General features: G+C 42.8%; 1 protein-coding gene and 1 long non-coding RNA gene across 18 annotated transcripts in view; one reads left to right on the forward strand and one right to left on the reverse strand.

Moving 5' to 3' along the window:
* Window positions 1-23982, forward strand: part of ADCK1 (aarF domain containing kinase 1) — a 147284-nt gene that overhangs the window by 22101 nt on the left and 101201 nt on the right. For 8 of the 17 annotated variants that reach the window (XR_013386580.1, XR_013386581.1, XM_077910186.1 and 5 more), the window contains 2 exons: window positions 21592-21682; window positions 23264-23409. Coding sequence is in view for 15 of the 17 variants with exons in the window: in XM_077910186.1 (XP_077766312.1) it covers window positions 23275-23409 (135 nt within the window). In the remaining 2 variants the exon portion in view is untranslated. Of the gene's footprint in view, window positions 1-12357; window positions 12476-12966; window positions 13110-13424; window positions 13657-15228; window positions 15246-21591; window positions 21683-23263; window positions 23410-23982 lie in introns of those variants that run through there. The other 9 variants (XM_077910173.1, XM_077910179.1, XM_077910181.1 and 6 more) reach the window with 7 other exon arrangements.
* Window positions 1494-13175, reverse strand: LOC144320971 (uncharacterized). Its single transcript, XR_013386583.1, has 3 exons — window positions 12737-13175; window positions 2541-2769; window positions 1494-2400 (listed from the first exon to the last, which is right to left on the reverse strand). It is a non-coding gene; the product is annotated as an uncharacterized LOC144320971 (long non-coding RNA).

Raw genomic sequence — 23982 nt, forward strand, 5'->3', positions numbered from 1 at the left:
GTTCCACCCCCCAAAATTAAAAAGTAAATAAAACTGTTCCCAGTCAGTGTACATCTCAAGATCTAACTGGAGGGTAGTAGGCAGGAACTTTCTTTTTCCACTTGGAAGTGAATGAAGACACATGCAGATTTTTTTCATCTTTCTATGCACTAGTTGCCTTATCCTAGGGACATTAGTATGGAGTTGAAAACGACAGGGAAGGGCAGAGCCAAGGGAGTCACTAAGGACAGTCAGACCATATCTTCTAACTCCTTCCTAACTTTGGGTTCCACAGCTTTCTGTTTGACTTGAGTTTCCTTTTGGATGCAGCCAAAAGCATCCCAACTTACCTTAAATACAGCTTGAATGCAGAAGCAAGTAAAAAAGTCTTTTCATGAAAAGGAAAACAGCTGTCACAAAAACTATTAACTTCTTTCTATAGGAAGGTAATATGTAATAATTATAATGATAACAATGATAGTTATATCTAACATTTACCAAACCAGGCACTGTGCTAAGAAATATACAGGTAACATATCATTACATTTATGATGTTACTCCACAGCCATGACCTCCCAATGTTATTCTTTTCCCAGATCCAGAGATGTTAAGTAACTATCACAATGTCACAGAGCTAGTAGAATTTAAAGACAGGCCTGTCTGATTCCAACATACTTATCAATTGCTCATTTGACTTAGAATTCTCATGAAATAGGGAAAATTATTATTATTTCAAATTTTTTTTATTTATTCATAAGAGACACATAGAGAGAGGCAGGGACATAGGCAGAGGGAGAAACAGGCTCCCTGCAGGGAAGCCTGATGTAGGACTCAATCCCAGGACCCCGGTATCACGACCTGAGCCAAAGGCAGACGCTCAACTACTGAGCTACCCAGGTGCCCTGAAATAGGGAAAATTCAAGCAGAAGAGCAAGGTTTTAGGAAAAGGGGAATTCTATCTCACTCTGGGGAGGAACATAAATGGATATAACCTTTCTAGAGAACAGTTTGGCAATGTGTATTAAATATCTAAAAATATATTCTCTTAACTACTAGTTCTGCTTTTTAAAAAGTGAGTGGGACCCCCAAATAAAGATTTTTGAGGATGTTCAGAGCAGCAAAATTTTTAGTAGCAACATTTATTTTTGACTAAATATTAGGAACTGAAATACTATTGCAACCATTAAGACTAATGTTTTAGAATTTTTAATGACAAGGAAAAATACACTATCTTAAGTGAAAGAAGCAGATTATGAAACCATATTCACAGCAGGATTCCTATTGTATTATTTAAAAGGCAAGAAGGGTAGACCATAAATTGATAGTAGTGATTATCTCTGCAGGATTATGGATAATTTAAATTTTCTTTTACTTTTCTGAAATTTTCAAGTTTCAACTACGAATATGCAGAACATTTTATTTATAAAGATCTCAAACATATTCAAAAGTAGAACAGAAAAATGAACCTGATGAAATTCATCACCAGCTTTAACATTTTTCAACACACGGCCAGTCTTGCCCATGGCACCGCTTCTCACTCCCTCCCCCAGATTATTTTGAAGCAAATCTTAAACATCATATTTTATTTGAAAACAATTTCAGTGCCCTTCTCTAAAAGATATGGTCCTTTTTAAAAACCATAGCCAGTACCATTATCACACCTAATTTTAAAAATACCGAATAATTCAATATAATCAAATATCCATCTAGTCAATTTTGTCATTTCTCTCACTGTCTTAAACATTTTTGTTTTGTATGTTTCTTGTGTGTTCTTGTTTTTGGCTTTTAAATATCTATATATTTTGCTTATTTGAATCAAGGTCCAAGTAAAGTTTATATGTTGTGATTGGTTGATATGTCTCATATCTCTTTTACCTGTAGGTTCCTTTTCCATCTCTTATTTTTTTCACGCAATATTTTGTTGAAGAAATCAGATTATTTGCCTCCTAGAGTTTTGCATCTTTGTGATGGTCTTCCTCCTCTGTTTCCTATAAATTCTTCATTAGATCTAGAAGCTTGATCAGATATAAGGTTTTGTTTATTCATGAGAGGCATAGTGAGAGAGGCAGAGAGACATAGGCAGAGGAAGAAGCAGGCTCCTTGCAGAGAGCCTGATGTGGGACTTGATCCCCAGACCCTGGGGTCACACTCTAAGCCAAAGGCAGAGAGAGGCTCAGCCGTTGAGCCACACAGGCATCCCCAGATGTAAGGTTTTGTTTGGCTTTGTTTTTGTTGTGGGGCTGGGGAAGGTATAGAGCAACCTCACAGATGGTGGTGTTTACTGCTATCAGGAAAATCCAGAGTCTGGTAGTCTTTCTTGTGATGTTAGCAGACATTACTATCGCAGCACCCATAAATCAGTAGGAGTTGCAGATTGGTGAGGTTCTGGCATTCCTTTTTCACTTACTAGCTGGTATACTTCTGTAAAAGAGAATTTCACAAAGGATAAAGAGAATGAATACCTGATTTTCTTTAATTACTCATTTTAAAAATAATTAGGTGGTTTTCTAGCACTTCTCAGAGATGACTTATTATTTGTTTGTTTGTTTTGAAGTACTCACAGAGGTAAAGATACTTGATGTGCTTCAATCCATTGATAATCAGTTTTGCAAGTGGGAGGCTCTTCATGTTGACTTCTGAGTTCTTCTGGCCCAGCCCTCATTGTCTTTGATAACTTCCATGCTTTCTGGTGTGACGAAATATTTCAGGATCATCTTACCCATTTCCATCCCTAGGTCCGGAATGAGTCTCTAAGAAGCCTTGATTTCTTTTAGTGGGACAATCTGTATACTAGGAGGTGGTAAACAAATGATTTTTAATAAAAGGAATAACAGACACTGGATGATGAATAACAGTACAAAATAAATAGTATTATAAAAATGTCACAGCCCAACACTCCTTTAGAGAAGGAGATATGGTACCACACAATCCAACAGAAATGTCCACAGTGTATCATGGACATGATTCCTAGTCACCCAGAAAACTTAAACTTTGTTCACCAAACTTATTTGACAAAGGAGTGTAAAACTTAAAAAAAAATTGTATGCGTGGATAAGCCCTAGTTATCTGGAAAGTTAAGGTAAATAGAATGTTTCATTTACCTCAACAGTGAGTGGTTCTCAGGATTGTGCTGAGAATAGAATCATTTAAGGATCTTGTCAAAATACAGATATCTGGGCCCTACTCCAGACCATCTGAATCCAGGGAATAGGGCTTGGAATTTGTATACTAATAAGACTTCCAAGACTTGAAGCAGGTGGTCCTAAAAACTACCCTTTGGTGAGCTTTGCCAGATAGCTAGATAGACAGATAAATAAAGTAAGGGGAGGAGGAGAGATGCCTTTAAAGAGTTCACCTCAGAGCAATGGGAATTAAATCCCATTAAAAAAATTTAGTGATTCTCTTTTTCTGATTTCAAAAGAATTTTATTCTCTGTGAAATTTTGAAAAATGGAAAAGCAAACAGAAGAAAATAACCACCTGCAATCCTATTCCCCAGACACCATGTCCATTAGGTTGATGTATAGCCTTCTAGCCCTCTTAAGGGCACTTTGATTGCTCTTTTTTGCTAGCAGACACCATTACTGACTTGCCTGGGGGCTCTCTGCTAGTAAGTGGGAGAGTCCACACTGGAACCCAGCTGCTGAATCCTGAATTTCATTATGTTCCAGTCTAACAGAAACAGAGGAGCTCCCTGCCTGCCCCTGCCTCCATATCACCCCCAACATTACTTTACACATGCCTATATTGCATTTTAAAAATTGATTTTAAAATGAAAAAACAATAGTCTGTGTCTACCATCAGACTGTAGGCTTCTCAGCAGGGCAGGAAAATCATTATTAATATCAGTATCCCCCAAACAAGGCCTGGTGCTTAATAGTGGCTCAGTACCTGGGACAGTGTAGACACCCAACAACTGTTTCTTCCAGGCATGAGTGGAAGACAATTAGGTCTCTATGGCCTCTGGTGGAACTGAACTTCAGGTGTCCTAGATTTTCCCAGACTGACCTGGTTTTCTCCCAAAGTAACAAATTGTAGCATCCCAGCTTTTAAAAAACAGAATACCTTCCTGACAGTGTGATGTGGGAATGTGTGAAGGTGTAATTTTCCAGATATTTCCTAGTGGGGCATCTCCCTTCCGCCCTGTTAATTTTCTGGAGGCTGGGGCAGCTGTGAATTGTCAGCAGCCAACACTCACAGGAGCTGAGTAATGGGGATACTGGCTTGGTAAAGGGGACCTGGGAAGAGCACTAAGCACCTATGCCACCTAAAACTACCTAGCATACATCAGTGGCACCTGTACCATAGTTGAGAAAGTCCCAGTGTAGAGAATGGTGTACTGAATGCAGTAAATGGGATAAAAGGGGGTGGTTTGTGTAATGTCTGTGAGGGGGAGGAATCTGGGGGAAGGGGAGCCAGGTGGAAGTCTGGAAAAGTCTAGATATGGGATCCATGGGGAACTTGACAATGCTTATGGCAACAAAAAAGGTGAGGAAGGGAAAAAAAGGAAGGGTATGTGAAGGAAGTGTCACAAAAGCAGGTAGGACTGAGAGAAGGAAGGGGAGAGGGACCTGGGGACCTGGGAGGAAAGCAGTGTCTGGGCAAGCATAGAGATTCAGGGCGAGGAAGCTGGAGCTTGGTCCTTCTGACAAGACCAAGAGACAAATTCTCTAACATGAATGTTTATGGAACTATCTTCTCCTTTGCTTTTGTTCAGAATATCCATTGTTAAAGATAGGATTTGGTCCTCAGATTTCAGCAAAAGGGGCATGATTGGGGGATGCCAAAGCCCACATGCCTCCTCTTCCCACAGAAATGCCAACCCACCCACCTGCCCCATCAGCAGGGTAGGGCCAGGGTGTCAGCAGCTTTTGGGGGAAGCTGTAAGACCCTGTCCTCTTTCAGGATCAGATTAGCTCTTGACATGAGTCACATTTCCAATTGTCTTTCTTTTCCGATAAGAGGGTCCTCACTGTCTCTGCTCTCCTTTCTTGGCAACAGAAGGGTGGTGTGAGATTTAATTTCTCAAGAAAACTAAAAAGGACACAAAGATCCCCAGCCTCTATCTCACGTGAGCCAAGATCTTTGGGTGTAGGGGGTCAGCTCAGACAAAGGCATTCTGATAACTCGTAATAGTTTCTCTCTCTAATTATAGAAAGTATTTAACTATTGTTCTGTAATTGCTTGCTGCAGTTGGGTTTGAGCATTTTTTTTTTTTTGCTTTTTTTTTTTTTTTTGTTTTGTTTTGACAAAAGCCTGCTTTCTGATGAGTTGTTCTTTTTTTCTTTTTTTTTCTTTTTTTTTTCTGCTTTGGTCCACTGCCATAACAGTCAGTCCCTGGCTATTCCACTACATAACTGAAGGAGGTGGTATAGTATTTCTGGAGAAACCACTTTACCTCCTTGAATGGTTTTCCTTTCTTCCCTACTCTTCCCAGTTGCCTAATAGAGAAAGGGAATCAACATTTATTGAGCATCTACTCAGTATTTGTCAAGCATTGTACTAAGCCCTTGGATAGGCTGTTTTAGTCAATCCTTACAGCTAGTTTGAGAGTAGATATTATTATCCTCAATTTACAGAAGAGGAATCTAAGGCACAGGAAGGTCACAGCCAGCAAGCAGCTGAGCCAGGAATCAAACTCGTCTGTCAGACTTCATGTTCTCTCTCTTTCAGAGCCCAAGAGGATTTTTTATGGACTGGCTAATTAAATATTGGTGTTGATGCTCCCACCACTGTGGGAGAATTGGGGAATCCTGCTTCCTTACCCTGAAAGTGCCTACCTCTAGGTTCCCAGCTGGTGGTAGGGCCTAGGGGGGAAGCCTGCAGGACTTCAATAGGAGGGGGGATTCCTGTGTTGTGGGGCTCCTGTGTTGAGGTCTGGGATTCCTGAGACATGGAGAAATTTCTGATGTCATGGCAGTAATGACAAGGAGGGAAGCCACCTCTCCACCAAGAGGGCTACAGTGCTCCGGGTCCTATGGGAAGTAGAGGCATGTTCAAGGGTTGAAATGCAGTGTTGAATGAATGAAATGCTTAGAGGAGGTACAGGCAGTGGCAGGGAAGCAGCTGGGCACTAGCATCGCAGGAAGTTGTCACTGCTCCCAGGTCTAAGGGGGTACAGTGTGGGTGTTCCTGCAGCTCAGTGAGGGCTGGGGCTGGGCAAAAAGGCCTCGGCAGGAGCTGTGGCAGGAGAGGATCTCAGCCTCTGCCTAAACGTGGACCTGAAGGGCAAGAGCACACACATGAAGTGGGGTGGAGGTGTGCATGTGCATGCATGCATGTGCATGTGTGTGTGTCTGTGTGTGTGTGCATACATGTGAATAGATATCTATAGGCCTCTCTCTCCTTGGGCCTCCCTGCCTTCCGCCCATGTTGACCAGTGGCCAAACCCAACTGTAAGACAGAGGACGGTGGAGCCCCAGGGACACAGCCTGTGCTAGTCAGTCTCCTGGGCACAGGGCAGGACAGAGAAGGGTGGAGAGAGGACTTGCGGTAAGCTACAGAGGATATTTGGTGCAGGGTCTTACTCCACTGCACCCTCGATGTCAGGTTGGACATTGCTTACAGACTCAGAATTGTGGGATGTGAATGCTAGAAGAGCCTTAGATTTCCACCCATAAAATTCCTTTACTTTACAAAAGAGGATCCTAAGTCCCAGCAGGGGAAAAATGACTGGTCCAAGGTTCAAGGTCCAAGGTCCAAGGTCAATAGACAACCAGTAGCATTAGGCAGGACTGGAAGCAGCTAACCAAACTCCCAGTCCATCTTGCATCTTAACTGAGGGGTGTGGTCAATTAATGGCTGATAATAAAGGATTACTGGTGAGCCAGCTTGCCAATTTCCTGTTAAAACTGCTCAAAGAACTCAGGGCCGGAGTTAACTTCTTCGGCTCCAGACATTTGCCTCAAATGATTCCCTCTAAATACACCTATGATCAGTGTGAGCTGCTCATTCCAGAGTGTCTGCTCTAGAGTCACACTCAGGGGACAGAATCCCAGCTGTGTCCTTATGGAGTGGTCTTGGACAAGCTGCTTGATCCTCTGTGCCTTAGTTTGCTCAGCTATAAAAATGGGGATAATAAGATCTATCTCATATATCATGAAAATTATATGAGAAAATATACTTAAAGCACAGACTAGCATTTGGCAATAACAAATGCTTGATAAATGATAGCATATAAATGCATATATAGTATTTATTAGCATATATAAATATATATGTGATCTTCGTGTACACACACACACACACACACACACAGCTCTCCAGTAAACTGATTTAGAATTCTAGTTAAGAATTCTTTTGGTTTTTACCCTGAGATATATCAGCTGTTGCTTGCAAGGAATTTTTCTTCTTCTTTATAACAGATAAGAAAACTGAAGGGTATGACAATTATAACTCAATAAAGCTGGAAAAAAAAAAGAAAACTGAAGGGCCTGTGTGATGTGCTTTTTGTGGGGTCTCTAAACCAGAAGCAGATAAGAAATCCCTGCTCTCCATGTCACTCCAGCCCCTGGGTTGGAAATGAATTCCAGATTACTCATCTTGATTTACTTCCTCCCAGGTGTTAAAAAAAGATCTCTTTAGACTTCCATCAAGTCCAGGCCAGTCTGACCATCCCATGATGCAGGGCTGAGCAGGTTTCCATCTCATAGTCATTGGTCCTAGAAGGATTCAGAGGCATCAGGCCTTTCTCTCTCTCCAACCTTAGCCTCTGCTCTTCAACCCCAGCAGACAAATGCATATGGTATATGGATTGGTCTGCAGGTCCTCTGGCAAATGCTCAACTGCCCTCTGGGGATAGCTAGACCCTGACCTTCCAGTCCTGGGTCTGGATCGACTGCCTTTTCTTGCTGAACACTCTGTCCTGGGAAGGTGCTAACACAAGGTCTGGCCCTCCAGCAGCTCACCCTTCCTTCTATGGCTGTAACCCCTGCAGGACATTGCTCACCTTTGGAATACTGCCAGGAACCAAATACAGCTTTCCTGTTTCCTTCACTACTAGCCTTAAGGCTTTCCCTTCCTGCAAAGAATAGTTCCTTTATTACTCCCTCTACAGTAATCTTTTCTCCTGCTTTTCCTCTGGTTGGCTGCTTCCTCCTAGATGGTTTACTTCCGGGACACAACACAGAGCATCTTTTTTTTTTAATAATAAATTTATTTTTTATTGGTGCTCAATTTGCCAACAATAACACCCAGTGCTCATCCTGTCAAGTGCCCACCTCAGTGCCCGCCACCCAGTCACCCCAACCCCCACCCTCCTCCCCTTCCACCACCCCTAGTTCGTTTCCCAGAGTTAGGAGTCTCTCATGTTCTGTCTCCCTTTCTATTTCCTACCCATTTCTTCTCCCTTCCCCTCTATTCCCTTTCACTATTATTTATATTTCCCAAATGAATGAGAACATATAATGTTTGTCCTTCTCCGATTGACTTATTTCACTCAGCATAATACCCTCCAGTTCCATCCACATCGAAGCAAATTTGTCATTTCTAATGGCTGAGTAATATTCCATTGTATACATAAACCACATCTTCTTTATCCATTCATCTTTCGATGGACACCAAGGCTCCTTCCAGTTTGGCTATTGTGGACATTGCTGCTAAAAACATCGGGGTGCAGGTGTCCTGGCGTTTCATTGCATCAACACAGAGCATCTTGCATGAATGCTTCTCTTGGATAGCATTCTGAACACTGAATTTACCAACTCCAGGCCCTGCTGCCTCAGAAACTCAACTGGGACCTTGGCAGGTTCTGAGATAATTTAGCTGCTTCCCTTTGTGGCTTTGATTGCTTGGTTCATTTTCTATTTAGCTTCTTTGGTCACATCCCATCTCAACAAAACCCTTTGGCTTCCTAGTGCACTTGGACTAAAATTTAAACCAGTAAACGTTCCGACACCCTGTGTAACCTGACTCTACCTGCCTCTCCTACCTCCTCCTACACCATTCTTTCTGCTTAAGTTACACTGGGCTCCTCTCTGTTCTTCAAACATGCGAGGCTCTTTCCTACCCCTAGACCTTTGTACTTGCTGTTCCATCTGCTTGGAATATACTTCCTCCTCTTCCCCGTGGCTGACTTGCCCATCCATCACGTTGTAGCTTCCTCAAAGATGCCTTGCCTGACTTCTTCTCTATCCAAAGTCACCATTTCTGGCCTCTGTTTATTACTTTTATGACACACCCCTCTTCTTTCCTTCATAGGGTTTATACTATTATGTATCTATCCTGTTGTTTGTTTATCTGTTGTCTGTCACCTTTCTAGGCACTGAGGATCTAAATCCCTGTTCTTGGTACACCTGAGTGGCTCAGTGGTTGAGTGTCTGCCTTTGGCTTGGGTCATGATCCTGGGGTCCTGGGATCGAGTCCCACATCCAGCTCCCCATGGGGAGCCTACTTCTACTTCTGCCTGTGTTTCTCATAAATAAATAAATAAACAAATAAATAAAATCTTAAAAAAATAAATCCTTGTTCTCATGAAGCTTATGGCCTAGTGAAGGAGACAGATAAAAGCCATTTAAACAAATGAATAATATAGTTTCAAGTATTGATAAATGCTATAACAGTAAAGCAATGTAAGGGGATAGTGTGTTTTAGGGAATGTGGAGGAGTGGTGGTGTTTAGGTAAGAGTAGTCAGGGATGGCATTTTTGGAGGGGTGCTGTTGGAACAAAGAATAGATTGCGGGGATGGAGCAGACCTTTGAAGTTATGGGGGAATGGCAAGTGTAAGAGCCTCCTGGCAACAGTCAATATGGCAGGTTGAGGAACAGACAGGAAGCTGGTTAGGCTGGAGTGGCATGAAGTGAGGGAGAGAAGGATGGAAAATGAGGCTAGAGACAGAGGTGGTAGGAACAAGCCCAGGGGAACTGGGTGAGTTGGTAAAGAGTTTGGATTTTCTTCTAAGTGTGACATGTCTTCACAGCAATATTCAGTTTCCAAAGCATACACCTCATCTCTCTCATCTCTCATACACCTCACAAGAACCTCTGAGGAAGGTGGATAGATAGTAATACCTTTTATTATGAAGGAAGCTACCATTTCATCATTTTATCTTTGGTAAATCAAAAAGGAAGTTCAAGCTTTGCCAAATTAGAAAACTTGCTTTTTTTTTTTATTTGAAGATTTTATTTATTCGTGAGAGACACAGAGAGAGATAGAGAGAAGCAGACACAGGCAGAGGGAGAAGCAGGCTCCACGCAGGGAGCCCTGATGTGGGACTCGATCCTGGGTCTCCTGGATCACACCCTGGGCTGAAGGTGGCGCTAAACCGCTGAGCCACCCAGGCTGCCCCAAAACTTGCTTTTTAAAAAAAATATTTATTATTGATATACCGTATTATTAGTTTCAGAGGTAGAATTTAGTGATTCTTTGGTTGCCTAAAAGTTGCTTTAAGTCACACAGTTGAAACAAGACTCTTTAAATCAGTGGTGTCTAGCTTTCCATAGGCATTGAAATGCTCTGGGGAACTCTACAAAATAGTTACACCCGGGTCCTGTCCCCAGAAATGACTTAAGAGGGCCGAGGTGTGGCCCAGGAGGATTGTTGTTGTTGTTATTGCTGTTTTTTTTTTTTTTTTAAAGATTTTATTCATTTATTTGAAAGAGAGAGGACTAATGAAGAGGGGTGGGCAGAGAAACAAGCAGACTCCCTACTCAGCAGGGAGCCCAATGCAGGGCTCCATCCCAGAACCCCATCCCAGGACCCTGAGATCACCACCTGAGCCAAAGGCAGACACTTAACTGACTGGGCCCCCCAAGTACCCCCCCCCCCCAGGGTTGTTAAAGCTCTCTAGGTGTTTCTAACCTGCCTGAGAACCACTGCTTTCAATCCACCAGCTTTTCACTACATGAACTGCTTCCTTGACAGAGCTTTTCCACTAAACTGCCCATTAAAACCACTGAGGGAGCTTTCTAAGGATTATGGAGTTCCAGACTGCAGACTAGAATCTAAAATCAGAATTTCTGGTGTTTGTTTATAAGCACCTCAATAGCCTACCTGTGTTGGAGCTTCCCCCATTTACTTTTTGATTTTTCTTATTTGCTGTTGTCTCTTCTCTTGTTCCCTTTGGGTTTTATACCTTTTTAATTCCTTTCCTGTCATTTTCATGGGATTTCAGGAAGGAGTGGATTTAAATGAGTGTATTCAACATACCATGTTGAACTTGAAGGCTTAAAAATTAAAAAATTAAAAATGTTTAGATAATTAAATTTATACACAGATTCATTGTAAAAAAAATTCAAATATTATAAAAGGGCACATGGTGTAAACTGAAAGTTCTTTAGCCCCCACCCCCCATCACCCATTTCCACTCCTCAGGATAACTGCTACCCTGATAGTAACATTTAAACTTAGGGTGCAATTAGGTGCATACTAAGTTTTTAATATATTTATTATGTCTTATCTCTGGTTTTAAACTTCCTATTTTTATTTAAATATCTTATGTCTTGTACTGTATTATACTGCAACTTTATGCTTTTTTTTTAAAACAATTTTTTTTGATGTTAACAACCATCTCTAGGGGAAACCCTTTCAACCTTTAATTCCCAGCCTCCAAGTCAGTTCTTAGTTTACGGAGCATTTCAAAATCTTCTGGGCAAAATTATTGTTCCATTCTTTATGTTCCTAGATCACTTTGTTCATACCTCCAGCTCATACTTCTCACACTGCTTGAAAATTATTCATGTTCCTATCTTAGCATGTATACACTGCAAACTTCAGACAGAGGTAGGGGAGACTGTATTATGCAATTCTATACTACTGCTATCTCTGTATCAATTGTCTTAGTCTATGGCTTGTCTTCTTATGCCTTTTGTTGAGAAGTTATTGAATTTAATGTAGTCCAAATTTATCAAAGTTTTGTATACACTTTGTGCTTGTGTCATATAATGAACCCAACCCTGAGATCACAGGATGTTTTCCTTTATTTTCTCTTAACCTTTCTGATTTTTTTCCCCCCTTGAAAGTCTTTAATCTACCTGGAATTAGTTTTTGTATGTGAGGTGAGTGAAGTCCCACAGAGAGCTAGTTGTTTGAGCTCATATACTGGATAATGTGTCTTTACCTTTATCTGGATAATGTGTCTACCCATAATGCTAGCTAGCTCTTCATATAGTCAAGATCCCACATATGCCTGGATCTGTTTCTGGGTGCTCTAGGCTAAGTTCTGACCACCACTTCTACCATCCCTATACTAATACCAAATGGCCTTAATTTTTACAGCATTGAAAGATAAATACAGATATATGAAAGGCCGAGTCCTTGAAACACGTTACTCTCCTTGAGGAGTGTTTGGGCAACGTTTTACCCTTTGGTTTTGCATATAGATTTTATTTTTAGATTTTGACGGAGAAAGAGCACGCGCACAAGCAGGGGGATGGGCAGTCAGAGGGAGAGGTTAGAAGCAGGTTCCCCGTGGAGCAGAGCTCAAGTCTCCGCTGCGACCGGACTCTGGGATCATGACCTGGGCCGAAGGCTGAGGCTTATAACCCACCGGGCCACCCAGGTACCCTGCATATAAATTTTAGATAAGCTTGATAGTCCAGAAAAGATTCTGTTGGAAATTTGATCGCAATTATATTGAATTGACAGATGCATCCCCACCCCACCGCACCCCCATCTCTGTTCCCCGAGCAAGTGGCTCAAGAGGTATTTGTGGAATGAATGAAGGTCTGATGAAGGTCTCCAAAGTACATCTCATAAACACGCGAAACAGGTCAACGAATGAACGAATGGGGGCCACACGTTAACAGCAGCACATTCTCACCGTTGGGCAACTGTCAATGTCGTCTTCTCCTACTTGTTCTACTTGTTCTAATAACCTTATTCGAAATACACAAACCCACAACCCGATTCTCCACTGAACACGACTCTGCGCCTCCTGCAGAAACAAGTTTTCAGGAAGGCTGTACGTCCGCAGTAGGGCAAAGACACAGGTCAGGCGCCCTGACCCCTCCGACTCCCGGGTTCCGTGGCTCGCAGGTCTGCAGCGTCGGGAACCACGGACTACAAGTCCCGGCAGGCCGCGCGGCGGTCCGCTTCGCTGGGCGCAGTCCGCGGGTGGCGGAGAGCGAGGGTCGGCGAACCCCGTCCGCCCGCTGCGGCGAGCAGCCTGGCGCCGCGTCCTCGCGTCCCTCGGGGTGAGTGGGGCAGGCGCGCCGGGGCCGCAGGGCGCGAGGAGCGCGGGGGAGGCGGTGTGGCCGCGCCGGCGCCTGCCTCCGCCCGGGCGGTGGGGAAGGAACCCTGGGCCTGTGCCCGGGTCACCCGGGACGGCGCGCGGCCACGTGACCGGCGGGGCCCCGCCCCCGCGGCGGTGACTGCAGCCCGGCTGGCCGGGGGCGGACGCGCGGACCCGCTGCTCCGGGCGCTGCTCCGGGGGCTGGGCTGGGCTGGGCTGGGCGGGAGGGCATCAGGTGGCGCACCCGGGAGACCTCTCTCTGGGCTGTCGGGGGGTGAGCGCGGGCGCTGAGCGTGGTGCGGACCCGAGCAGGGGGCCCCGCGGAGAGCCAGTGCCCCGGAGCGCCCCTGGTCTCCCCACCTCGCGCGGGCCCTGCGCTGGCAGTTCTCACCATAAACGTGCCGATGACACCTGTGTACGGAGAGCAGCTTCCGGAAGACACCTAGCACAGCTCTCTCCCCAGGTTGAGTGGCGTTGACTTTCTACTAGGCAGGAAGCCCGCAGACCCAGTAAGCATGTACTGCTCACGTCCATGATGATTGGCGCTTGGTGGGCGCTTTTGGGGAGGTATTTCGCGGAGTTGCAAGTGAATTAGACTTTCCCCGTCCCTTTTCATGTGTTTTCTTTAAGCATTTTTGTATTGCACAGGTTTTCAAACTGCATCAGAGTCACCTGGAGGGCTTGTTACCACGCGGAATGCTGGACCCCATCCCTAAAGTTTCTGATTCACTAAGTCTTGGGTGGGGAGCAAGATTTTGCATTTCTAACATACTTCTAGGAGATAGAGATGCTGCCCGGGACATACTTTTGAGTTCTTTTGTTTTTTATTTTTATTTTTATTTTTATTTATTTATGATGGTCAGAGAGAGAGAGAGAGAGAGAGAGAGGCAGAGACATAGGCAGAGGGAGAAGCAGGCTCCATGCACCGGGAGCCCGGTGGATCCATCTCCAGGATCGCGCCCTGGGCCAAAGGCAGGCGCCAAACCGCTGCGCCACCCAGGGATCCCTGAGTTCTTCTGCTTTATAGGAAAAGGAGTCCTGTGTTTTTTTTTTTTTTTTTTTTTTTTTTAAGAGTCCTGTGAACTTAAAATACCAACTCTTCCTTCACACCTGGTTATGGGCCTTTGGGTCCTTGTTTGCCAGTTTAACTTTTTGTAGTTATGGTAAATATGTGCCCATTACGGCGTACAAGACTAATTTACTGCTACATCATTTTATATACAGATTTTCACAAAGTCTACACTTGAGTCATTTTTCCTGGATTACATCATCTTCTATTATCATTATTGGCTTGGCTATTTCTCAACAGCCCTCACAGATGTAAGATTTGACCTCTGTTGGGAGAGCTTGCATTTTATTCCTTCTTGATATGTACGTTTTCTTGTCAGATAAGGGACCTATACGATAAGAATAGTGCTTGGTTCTGGCATCCATTTCCCCACTCCCTGCTCAGTCCCCTGACCCCCAACTCATTCACTAAATCTCCTGGATTTAGATTTTTGTGTTGGAGGGACTCCGGTGACCCACCTCTTACCTGCCACTTGCTCTTTGTGTTTGATTTTCCACTGTTCGCCCTTGAGTCCCACTTTCCTAGGATGAACTGAAGGAGAATTTCTATTCCTTGCCTGAGTGAGATTTATTTTCTCTGTCTGCTCTGGGACCTTGGCATCAGCCAGGGATTCCTTTATTTAATCAATATTGATTCAGCCACCTTCTGGGCGTCAAACTCCAGGAAAGGGAGTATGATTACACTTGACCTGCATCATTGGTGGCAAAGCAGGTTAGAAACCTGATCAGGCCAACTATATGGTCCCTGGGCATTGACTCTGCATCTTTCCAGACTTGAGACATGATAGCATCATCTACCTTGTTTGGTTTTTAGCCACATGATGAAACATTTTCAGGTTTCCCTGAAAACCTGATCACTCTTATTGGGTCTTTTCCAGTCTTGGGAGCAGACCAGAAGAAATAATGCTGAATTTCTTTAATGGCCTCGTTAGGAAATGGGAGGAGGCTGTGGTCACTTACAGGATTGATGGAATTGGAGCCCAAAGTGCCTTTCCTCTGGCCATCCTCACTGTGCACCAAACAGGGAAAGGTGATTTCCATGCTTATTATCCTGAAATGTGGCATGGGAGGGGGTTGCAGATGGGTGGTAACTGATAAGCCAAGCCACTTCTTGGCCCACCACAAACAGTAAATGCTTGGTTCCCCATTTAGTTGTGCCCAGGGGGGTGGACATTTCATTTGACCATCAACTTCCCATTTGTAGAGCTTTCCACACTTGCCTTTGGCCTTGTTTCATCAGCCGGTGGGGTGTTCCCTGTGGCTTTCCCTTACTTATGCCTGTAGATGATAATAATATTTGTCTCATCTTACTGGGTTGTGTGGAATATCTAAGGAGATAATGAGTGCAAAGGGCTTTCTAAAGGTTGGTTGTTGCTAATATTGTTACCTGCTGTTTAGGTTTTAGGGGCTCGGTGTCCTCAAGCTCCCTTCACCTCCCAAAGAGTGTGTGCTCATGTGAGAGGTAACTCAGGTGAAAGTCAGAAAGACGAGTAAACAGAACTGGGCAAGGCAATTCATTAGCAAAGGGTTTAATAACGAAAGGTGTTTTTCATCGACAGACATATTTCACGGCTGACAGGGTCTTTTAAAATACCCTGAGGGAAGCGACTCATTTGCATGTTAAAGACTCACTGACACCTTATGGAAAACTCCAGCTCCAATCTATTTAGAGGCACTTTGGCTCCTATATCATCTATTTTATGTTTTTCAATTTCCACCTCTTTTATTACTGAGGACATTTGCATGAAAACCAGGTCTTGGGAATTGTGTCTGCTTCCCTGAGGCTTCTCTTCCCAAGGTGGGGTGGTCTCATGGCTAGGGGTGGCCTTATTGCCCACAGGGACAGGCCTGCAGGAGGGTGCACGAGGAAGATGAGGAAGACAGGGTTTAAAAGAAGCAAGAGCTGGGAAGTGGTGGTGGGGGAGGATGGAGATCCAATTGACAGCCCTGGGGTGGTTTTCACCTGGGAACCTGATTTGTTACTGGCTCATCTAAGCCTCATGGGCTATAGTTTCCCCCTTGATTCATCCATTTAGTAAATACTTTTGGAGCACCTTCTATGCTAAGGCAGGTTTGGTAAACTGTAGCCACTGGGCCAGGCCACACCCATCACTTTATATATTGTCTGTGGCTGCCATTGGCTTTGTGGTACAATGCAGAGTTGAGTAGTTCTGACAGTGGCAATGTAGTCTGCAAAGTTGAAAATATTTAATATATGGCCCTTTATGGAAATAGCTTATGACCTCTGTGTTGTGGGGGAGAATAGCGAGGCCAGAATGTGCCTGCTGTGTTTGAGGAATAGCAAGGACATTAGCACTTTTGAAGTGGAATAAGGGGGAAAATGGAAAGGCCTGGGATGTTGGAGGAAACTGGGGGGTCAGATCAGGTAGGGCTTTGTAGGCCAGTGCCTTAGGTTTTCTGAGTGAAGTGGGAGAGAGTTAAGAGCAGAGGGATGCATAATTGGACTGAGGTTTCCATGTTGAGAATAGATGGGGGAAAAATTCACTCTTATTCAATCATGTATTTGTTAGCAGGCTTATTAATTAATTATGTAATATGTTAACAAATTCTGCCCTTTGCATGTAATGAAAGAGGCAGAAATAGACCCAGATCCTTAGAGAAAAAAGCAGTGCATAATAAGGCCAGATAGGAAGGAGCAACTAATTCTTTTTTTTAATAATAAATTTATTTTTTATTGGTGTTCAATTTGCCAACATACAGAATAATACCCAGTGCTCATCCCGTCAAGTGCCCACCTCAGTGCCCGCCACCCAGTTACCCCCACCCCCCGCCCTCCTCCCCTTCCACCACCCCTAGTTCGTTTCCCAGAGTTAGGAGTCTTCCATGTTCTGTCTCCCTTTCTGTTATTTCCCACTTATTTTTTTCTCCTTTCCCCTTTATTCCCTTTCACTATTATTTATATTCCCCAAATGAATGAGACCATATAATGTTTGTCCTTCTCCGATTGACTTATTTCACTCAGCATAATACCCTCCAGTTCCATCCATGTGGAAGCAAATGGTGGGTATTTGTTGTTTCTAATGGCTGAGTAATATTCCATTGTATACATAGACCACATCTTCTTTATCCATTCATCTTTCGATGGACAACGAGGGAGCAACTAATTCTAATTGGTTGGCTCACAAAAGGCTTCATAGAGGGATGAGGGAGGGGGTTTGAGGGTGGAGAGGTATCTGGGAGATGAAGCTGGCAAAGTCTGATGGGATACGAATAGGATGGGCCTTGAATGCCTTACTAGAGAATTTGGACATTTTTGTCAGTGGAGAGGATATAGAATAATATGAGTGCCCATGAAGGTTAGGGTGATGATGGCCTGGGTGGAGAGTAAAGGTCAGATGGAATATGAGGAAATGCATTTGGAATGGGGAATGGTTGGGCAGTTCACATAAGATAGGATGGCCTTCCTCCCCTGCTTTGTTAATTGTATGAGGTTGTCCCAAATCCTGGTCTCCCAGGTGCTAGGAGTTCTACATAAGCTCATCAGTATTTCTGGAAAGAAGAAATGAAGTTTAAAATAGCAGTAAGGAAAAGAAGTCTTGTTTGCTGAATATGTTAGGCATTATATTAAAGCAGCATCTCATTTAATGCTCATAGTGACCCTAGGAGGGAGGTACTGTCAAGAGCTCCCTTTTGTCGGTAATTACACGGGAGACCCCAAGGGGTTGTGACTTGCTCAAGGTCACACAGCTGGTGAGCAGTGGAGCAGGATTCTTCCTGGCTCCAGAGCCTGAATTCCTGACTGAGGCTGATTTCCTGGCCACTAGTGGCTCCATATGACCTTTTTAATGTGGGCTTCTCTGCAGGCCCCGCAGTGATGGTCTCTGGATCATCCCTCATGGACCTTCTTGCACCAATGATCTTAAAGAAGGAAGGTGTATAAGGAGCTGAGGTACACAGCCTAATGTAAGGCCTGCTTCCAGGTCCAGTTGGGAACCCGTGTCTTAGTGAGACAAGGTAGAAGGTGAACTGAGCACCCTCCCCTTTTTGGTAGAAGACACTACAGGCTGAGCGTGTGTAGATAGCAAGGTGAAAGGGGAGAGTTAGGTGGGTACCTGTCCCGATGTTAGAAGTGAGGCATGCAGAAGTCTCCAGAGACTGACAGGCAGGGGAGTAAGTAAGGTCCTTTACCAAAGCATGGCATTGGGAGAGGAAATAATGAATAATAATGAATAATGAATAATAACAATAATAAGTATAATAATAAGAGATGAGTGGTGGTGGTAGTAGTGGTTGTTACTGTGTGCTACTGTAGGTGGCACCTTGCAATACGTTTTGCATGATTCCCTTGTCCCTTACTATCCCATCTGGTAGACACTGCTGTCATCATCCCCATTTTATGGACAAGGTCATAAGAGTCAGAGAGAGTTAGCAATTTGCCAATTTACCCAGTTGTTAAGTAAGTACAGAGACTCAAACCCAGGCATGCTGCACTGCATGTTCCCAACCACCATGTCTCTTTCTGGAAGGAGCCCTGGGCTTATTAAAATGTTGGCAGAAAAATAAATAAAAAGCTGGCAGAATGATGTGGAGGTAGGGAGATTTTCATAAATAAAGAGAATATGGGGAAAAAAGAATATGAAGTAAATAAAGCCCATTCTACAAAGCAAGATTTTAATTTATTTTTTTAATATCTTTTTTTTAAAATTTTTATTTATTTATGATAGTCACAGAGAGAGAGAGAGAGAGGCAGAGACATAGGCAGAGGGAGAAGCAGGCTCCATGCACCGGGAGCCCGACGTGGGATTCGATCCCGGGTCTCCAGGATCGCGCCCTGGGCCAAAGACAGGCGCCAAACCTCTGTGCCACCCAGGGATCCCTTAATTTATTTTTATTTACAGACTCCATTCTTGGCACAGTTAGGAACTGAACCCAGGAGCTGAGCCAGAGCATTTGTGTTTAGGGAAACACATGGGTTTCTTACATTATTTCTTTAAAAATAATTGTTTGTAGTCACTCTTGTAGGGTGATCACAGATACCTGGGGTTGGGAGTAGGTATGATAAACTTGGAAGGCTTGCTTTTGGGCATGGTTTCACTGATGGATTTGAACACATGCAGCCTCTATTAAAAAGAAAATATTTAGAAGAATGGCTCTCAGACTTCAGCTTGCATAAAAACCACCCATTATGTTATTAGAATGCAGGTTCCTGAGTCCCACGCCCAGAGGTGGTGATTCAGTGGGCCAGAGGGTAGACCTCAGAATTTACATTTTTGTGTGTTTTTAGAAAAAATGTTAAATGGAGGTATAATTGACATAACATCAGTTTCAGGTGTACGGCATAGTGGTTCAATATTTATATACATTGGGAAATGAGGACTGCAATAGGTCTAGTTAATCACCCTCACCACACAATTACAATTTTTTTCTTGTAATGAGAACTTTTAGGATTTACTCTTAGCAACTTACAAATATATAATAAAATAGTAATTATTGTCCATGCTATACATTACTTCTCTATGACTGATTTATTTTATAACTAGAAGTTTGCATTTATTGATCCCCTTCACCCATTTAGCCCACTCCCACCAACTGGTTCTTTGTGAGTATTTTTTGTTTTTGTTTTCTTTTTAGGTTCCACATACAAGTGAGATCATATGGTATTTGTCTTTTTCTCTCTGACTTATTTCATTCAGCATACTACCCTTCAGGTCCATCCATGGTGTTACAAATGGCAAGATTTCATTCTTTTTTATGGCTGAATTCCATTGTATTCACCTATGAATCACATTTTCTTTATGCATTCATCCATTGATGGACATTTAGGTTGTTTCCATTTCTTGGCTATTGTAAATAATGCTGCAGTGAACATATGAATGCATATGTCTTTTTGAGTTAAAGTTTTTGTTTTCTTTTAAATACCCAGAAGTGGAATTGCTAAATCATATGGTAGTTCTATTTTTAAGTTTTTGAGGACCCTCCATACTCTTTTCCATAGTGGCTACACCAATTTACATTCCTGTTAACAGTGTTCAAGTCTTCCTTTTTCTTTATATCCTTGCCAACACTTGTTATTTCTCGTCATTTTGATACTAGCCATTCTAGCAGGTGTGAAGTGATATCTCATTGTAGTTTAAATTTGAATTTCCCTGATGATTACTGCTATTGCACATCTTTTGGTATTCTTTTTTTTTTTTTTCTTTTGGTATTCCTGTTGGCAATTTATATGTCTTCCCTGGAAAATGTCGATTCAGATCTCCTGCCCGTATTTTAATTAGATTTTTAAAAACTATTGAGTTGTATGAATTCTTTATATATTTTGAATATTAACCCCTTATCAGATATATGATTTAGAAATATTTTTTCCCATCCAGTAGGTTGCCTTTTCATTTTGTTGATGGTTTCCTTTGGTGTATGGAAACTTTTTAGTTTCACGTAGTCCCATTTGTTTACTTTTGTTTGTTTTGCTGTCGGTGTCAGATTCAAAAAGTCATTGCCAAGACTTATGTCAAGGAGCTTACTGCCTATGTTTTCTTCTGCGAGTTTTATGCTTTCAGAACTTATGTTCAAGTCATTAACCCATTTTGAGTTAGCTTTTGTGTATGGTATATAATAGGGTTCCAGTTTCATTCTCTTGCATATGGTCATCGAGTTTTCCCTTCACCATTTTTTTTTAAAAGACTGTCCTTTCCTCATTGTATATTCTGGGCTCCTTTGTTAATTAATTGCCCATATGTATATAGGTTTATTTCTGGACTCTGTTGGGTTTCATTGACATATGTGTGTCTATTTTTATGCCAATGCCATACTGTTTTGATTACAGTTTTGTAATATAGTATAACCAGAGACCATGATACTTCCAGCTTTGTTCTTCTTCCTCAAGATTGCTCTGGCTATTTTGCTTCTTTTGTGGTTCCATACAAATTTTAGGATAGTTTGTTATTATTTCTCTGAAAAATACCATTAGAATTTTGATAGGGATTGTATTGAATCTGTAGATTGCTTTGGGTGATATGGAAATTTTAACAATATTCTTCCAATCCATAAACACCAAATATCTTTCCATTTATTGCCTAATTTCTTCATTAATATTTCATAATTATCAGTGAACAAGTCTTTCACCTCTTTGGTTAAATTTATTCCTAGGTATTTTATTTTTGATGCAATTATAAATGGGATTGCTTTCTTAATTTCTCTTTCTGATTATTCATTATTAGTGTATAGAAACACAGCAGATTTTTGCATGCTGATTTTGTATCCTGTACCTTTACTTAATTTATTTATTCTGACAGTTTTTTGGTGGATTGCTTAGGGTTTTCTGTATATAATATGTCATTTGCAAATAGTGATAGTTTTACTTCTTCCTTTCTAATTTGGATGGCTTTTACTTCTTTTTCTTGCCTAATTGCTCTGGCTAGGACATCCTGTATTGTGTTGAATAAAAGAGGCGGGAGTGAACTTCCTTGTCCTGTTCCTGATGTTAGAGGAAAAGCTTGCAACCATTCACTAGTGAGTATGATGTTAGCTCTGAGTTTGTCATATATGGTCTTTATTATGTTGAGGTATGTTCCCCTGTACCTACTTTGTTTTTTTTTTATTATTTTTTTATTGTACCTACTTTGTTAAGAGTTTTTAATCATAAGTGGATGTGGAATTTTGTCCAATGCTTTTTCTGCATCTGTTGAGATGATTATGTGATTTTTATCCTTCATTTTGTTAATGTAGTGTAAGAAATCTGCATTTTTGAAATGGAAGAAGATTGTAAAATTAAATCTAAATATATGAGTTATACTAAATGCCAACAGAAAAGACCAACTATATGTTGTTTAGAGAGATGATATAAAATGTAAGTTGAAAGTAGAAGAATGGAAAAAGATGTATCTGTGAATACTTAAAAAAAAAAAATCTGTGGTTCTACTGTGAGGCATGGGTCCAAATAGATTTTAAAGAAAACACAGACAAGGCTGTGTGCAGCAATAGTTTCCTACAAAGAGGAAACAGGCACAGAGCAGGGAGAGGATGGTCAGAGACTGAGTCCAGAGCAGAACCAAACAGTGATGACCTGGATCTTCCTGCTGCATCTATACAGCGTTTGCACATGTGGGCGGCTTAGTGATTCCCTTTTCCTGGGTGGACTTCTCTCCTGCTGCCTGCCACTGTGTTCAAGGATTTTAGTTTCATACAGAGTTCCTAGAAATTGAAGGGGAAACAGCCTCCTGGGTACAGTGGGCCCCAAATGCTTCAACAATACACCTGGTGGACTGAGCTAGTTCTGGTAGGGTGGGGAAGAGTATCAGGGAGCCTTGTCCACTTAATCCCACTGACTGAGAGTGCATCTGGTTAAACAGATCAAATCAGCAGGTGGACATTGAATCCCTAATTGCAAAGTACCCTGCAGGACCGTGAGTGGACACTGTAATTATAGTCGTGGTGTTTACCTTCAGGGGGCTCACGGTTTAGACGGGTGGCAGTTTACTCTATCTGAAATCAATATTTTGGAAATCAGCCAGACGTGGAGAGCTTATCCGGCTGCTTCTGACCAGCTGCCATTCAGCTGTGGCCTGAGCACTTCTGACCTGTGTGTGCATGGTGGTGAAGCAAGTTATAAGTGATGATGGCTGGCATGCTTTCCACTTTCCCCATCTGAGATAGCACTTTCCTCACATATTCATCCTCCTTCCTCTGACCCTCTTTGATTTTCTTCTGTTATTGATACCACCTGGTGTTCTAAAAGGTCTGTCTGCTTCTGACCTGTCGTCCCACCTAGAGTGTAAGCAGCACATGGGCAGGAACTGTGTTTTGTTCCCTCTCCCCCAGGGCCTAGAATGGTACCTGGTGCCCTGTAAGGAATAATGACTTTGAGACTTTGTGCCAGGTCCTCTGCTAAGCATTTTATATACATAATCTCCTTTTATCCCAATAACTTGAGGTAGGTATCTGTCTGTTTTACGAGTGAGGAGACAGATCAACAAGATTAAGAAAATGACCCGAGGTCACATAATCTATGAAGTGGCAGAGCCTGGATTTGAATCCTGGTGGGACTTAACTGTGGTGCTCCACTGTTTCTCATTTTCTCCTTTCCTTCTACAGGGTCTGGGAACATGGCCAGAAGGGCTCTGAAGCTTGCTTCGTGGACCGGCGTGGCTCTTGCTGCCTCGGGCTTCTATCTCTACAGTAACAAGTACTTGGATCCTAATGACTTTGGTGCTGTCAGGGTTGGCAGAGCAGTGGCAACGGTAGGTCTTTCTCCTTGTCAGAGTGGCAGGGGAACTGCAGTATTCCTGCAGGTGTTTGTACCTGTAACAGATGTGGAGTTACCCGTGTAGCCTTACATGTGCAAGGCTCCCTCTGCTCAGCTGCACAGGCATGGCTGTGTGCCCCATGTATCTGTGTTCTTATATGCCTGACTGCTGTCACCCTGAACCCAAATAGAATGGAATTGCACAGGGTCTCTTGTTGAAGCCTTTACATTTTAGACTCTGTATCTTACTTTAGTGACAGACCTGGGCTGGTACTTCTCAGCAAATGCATATGGCAAGACTTTGCAGCTTTGTTGAAATTCTATCAGAAAACGCTTTCTCCAGGGAGCTAGTGTGTGTGGTTCCAGAGGCAGGGCTCATACTCGGAGCAGCCTGGCTTTGGAGAACTTTGAGGATCCCTTCATTTTGCACGTGTGAGGGCGGCTTAGTAATCCCAGACTAACAGAGAATCTGAGTTGTAAATTTCACCTTTAGAGGTGTTCTTCAGTGGCCCGGGAGCATCCTTCCTGTGTGATCGTGTCCTCTTAATGCTGCTGAGAGCAACTCTCC

Source organism: Canis aureus, chromosome 9 (genome assembly GCF_053574225.1).
Source record: "Canis aureus isolate CA01 chromosome 9, VMU_Caureus_v.1.0, whole genome shotgun sequence".
NCBI classification, from domain to species: domain Eukaryota; kingdom Metazoa; phylum Chordata; class Mammalia; order Carnivora; family Canidae; genus Canis; species Canis aureus.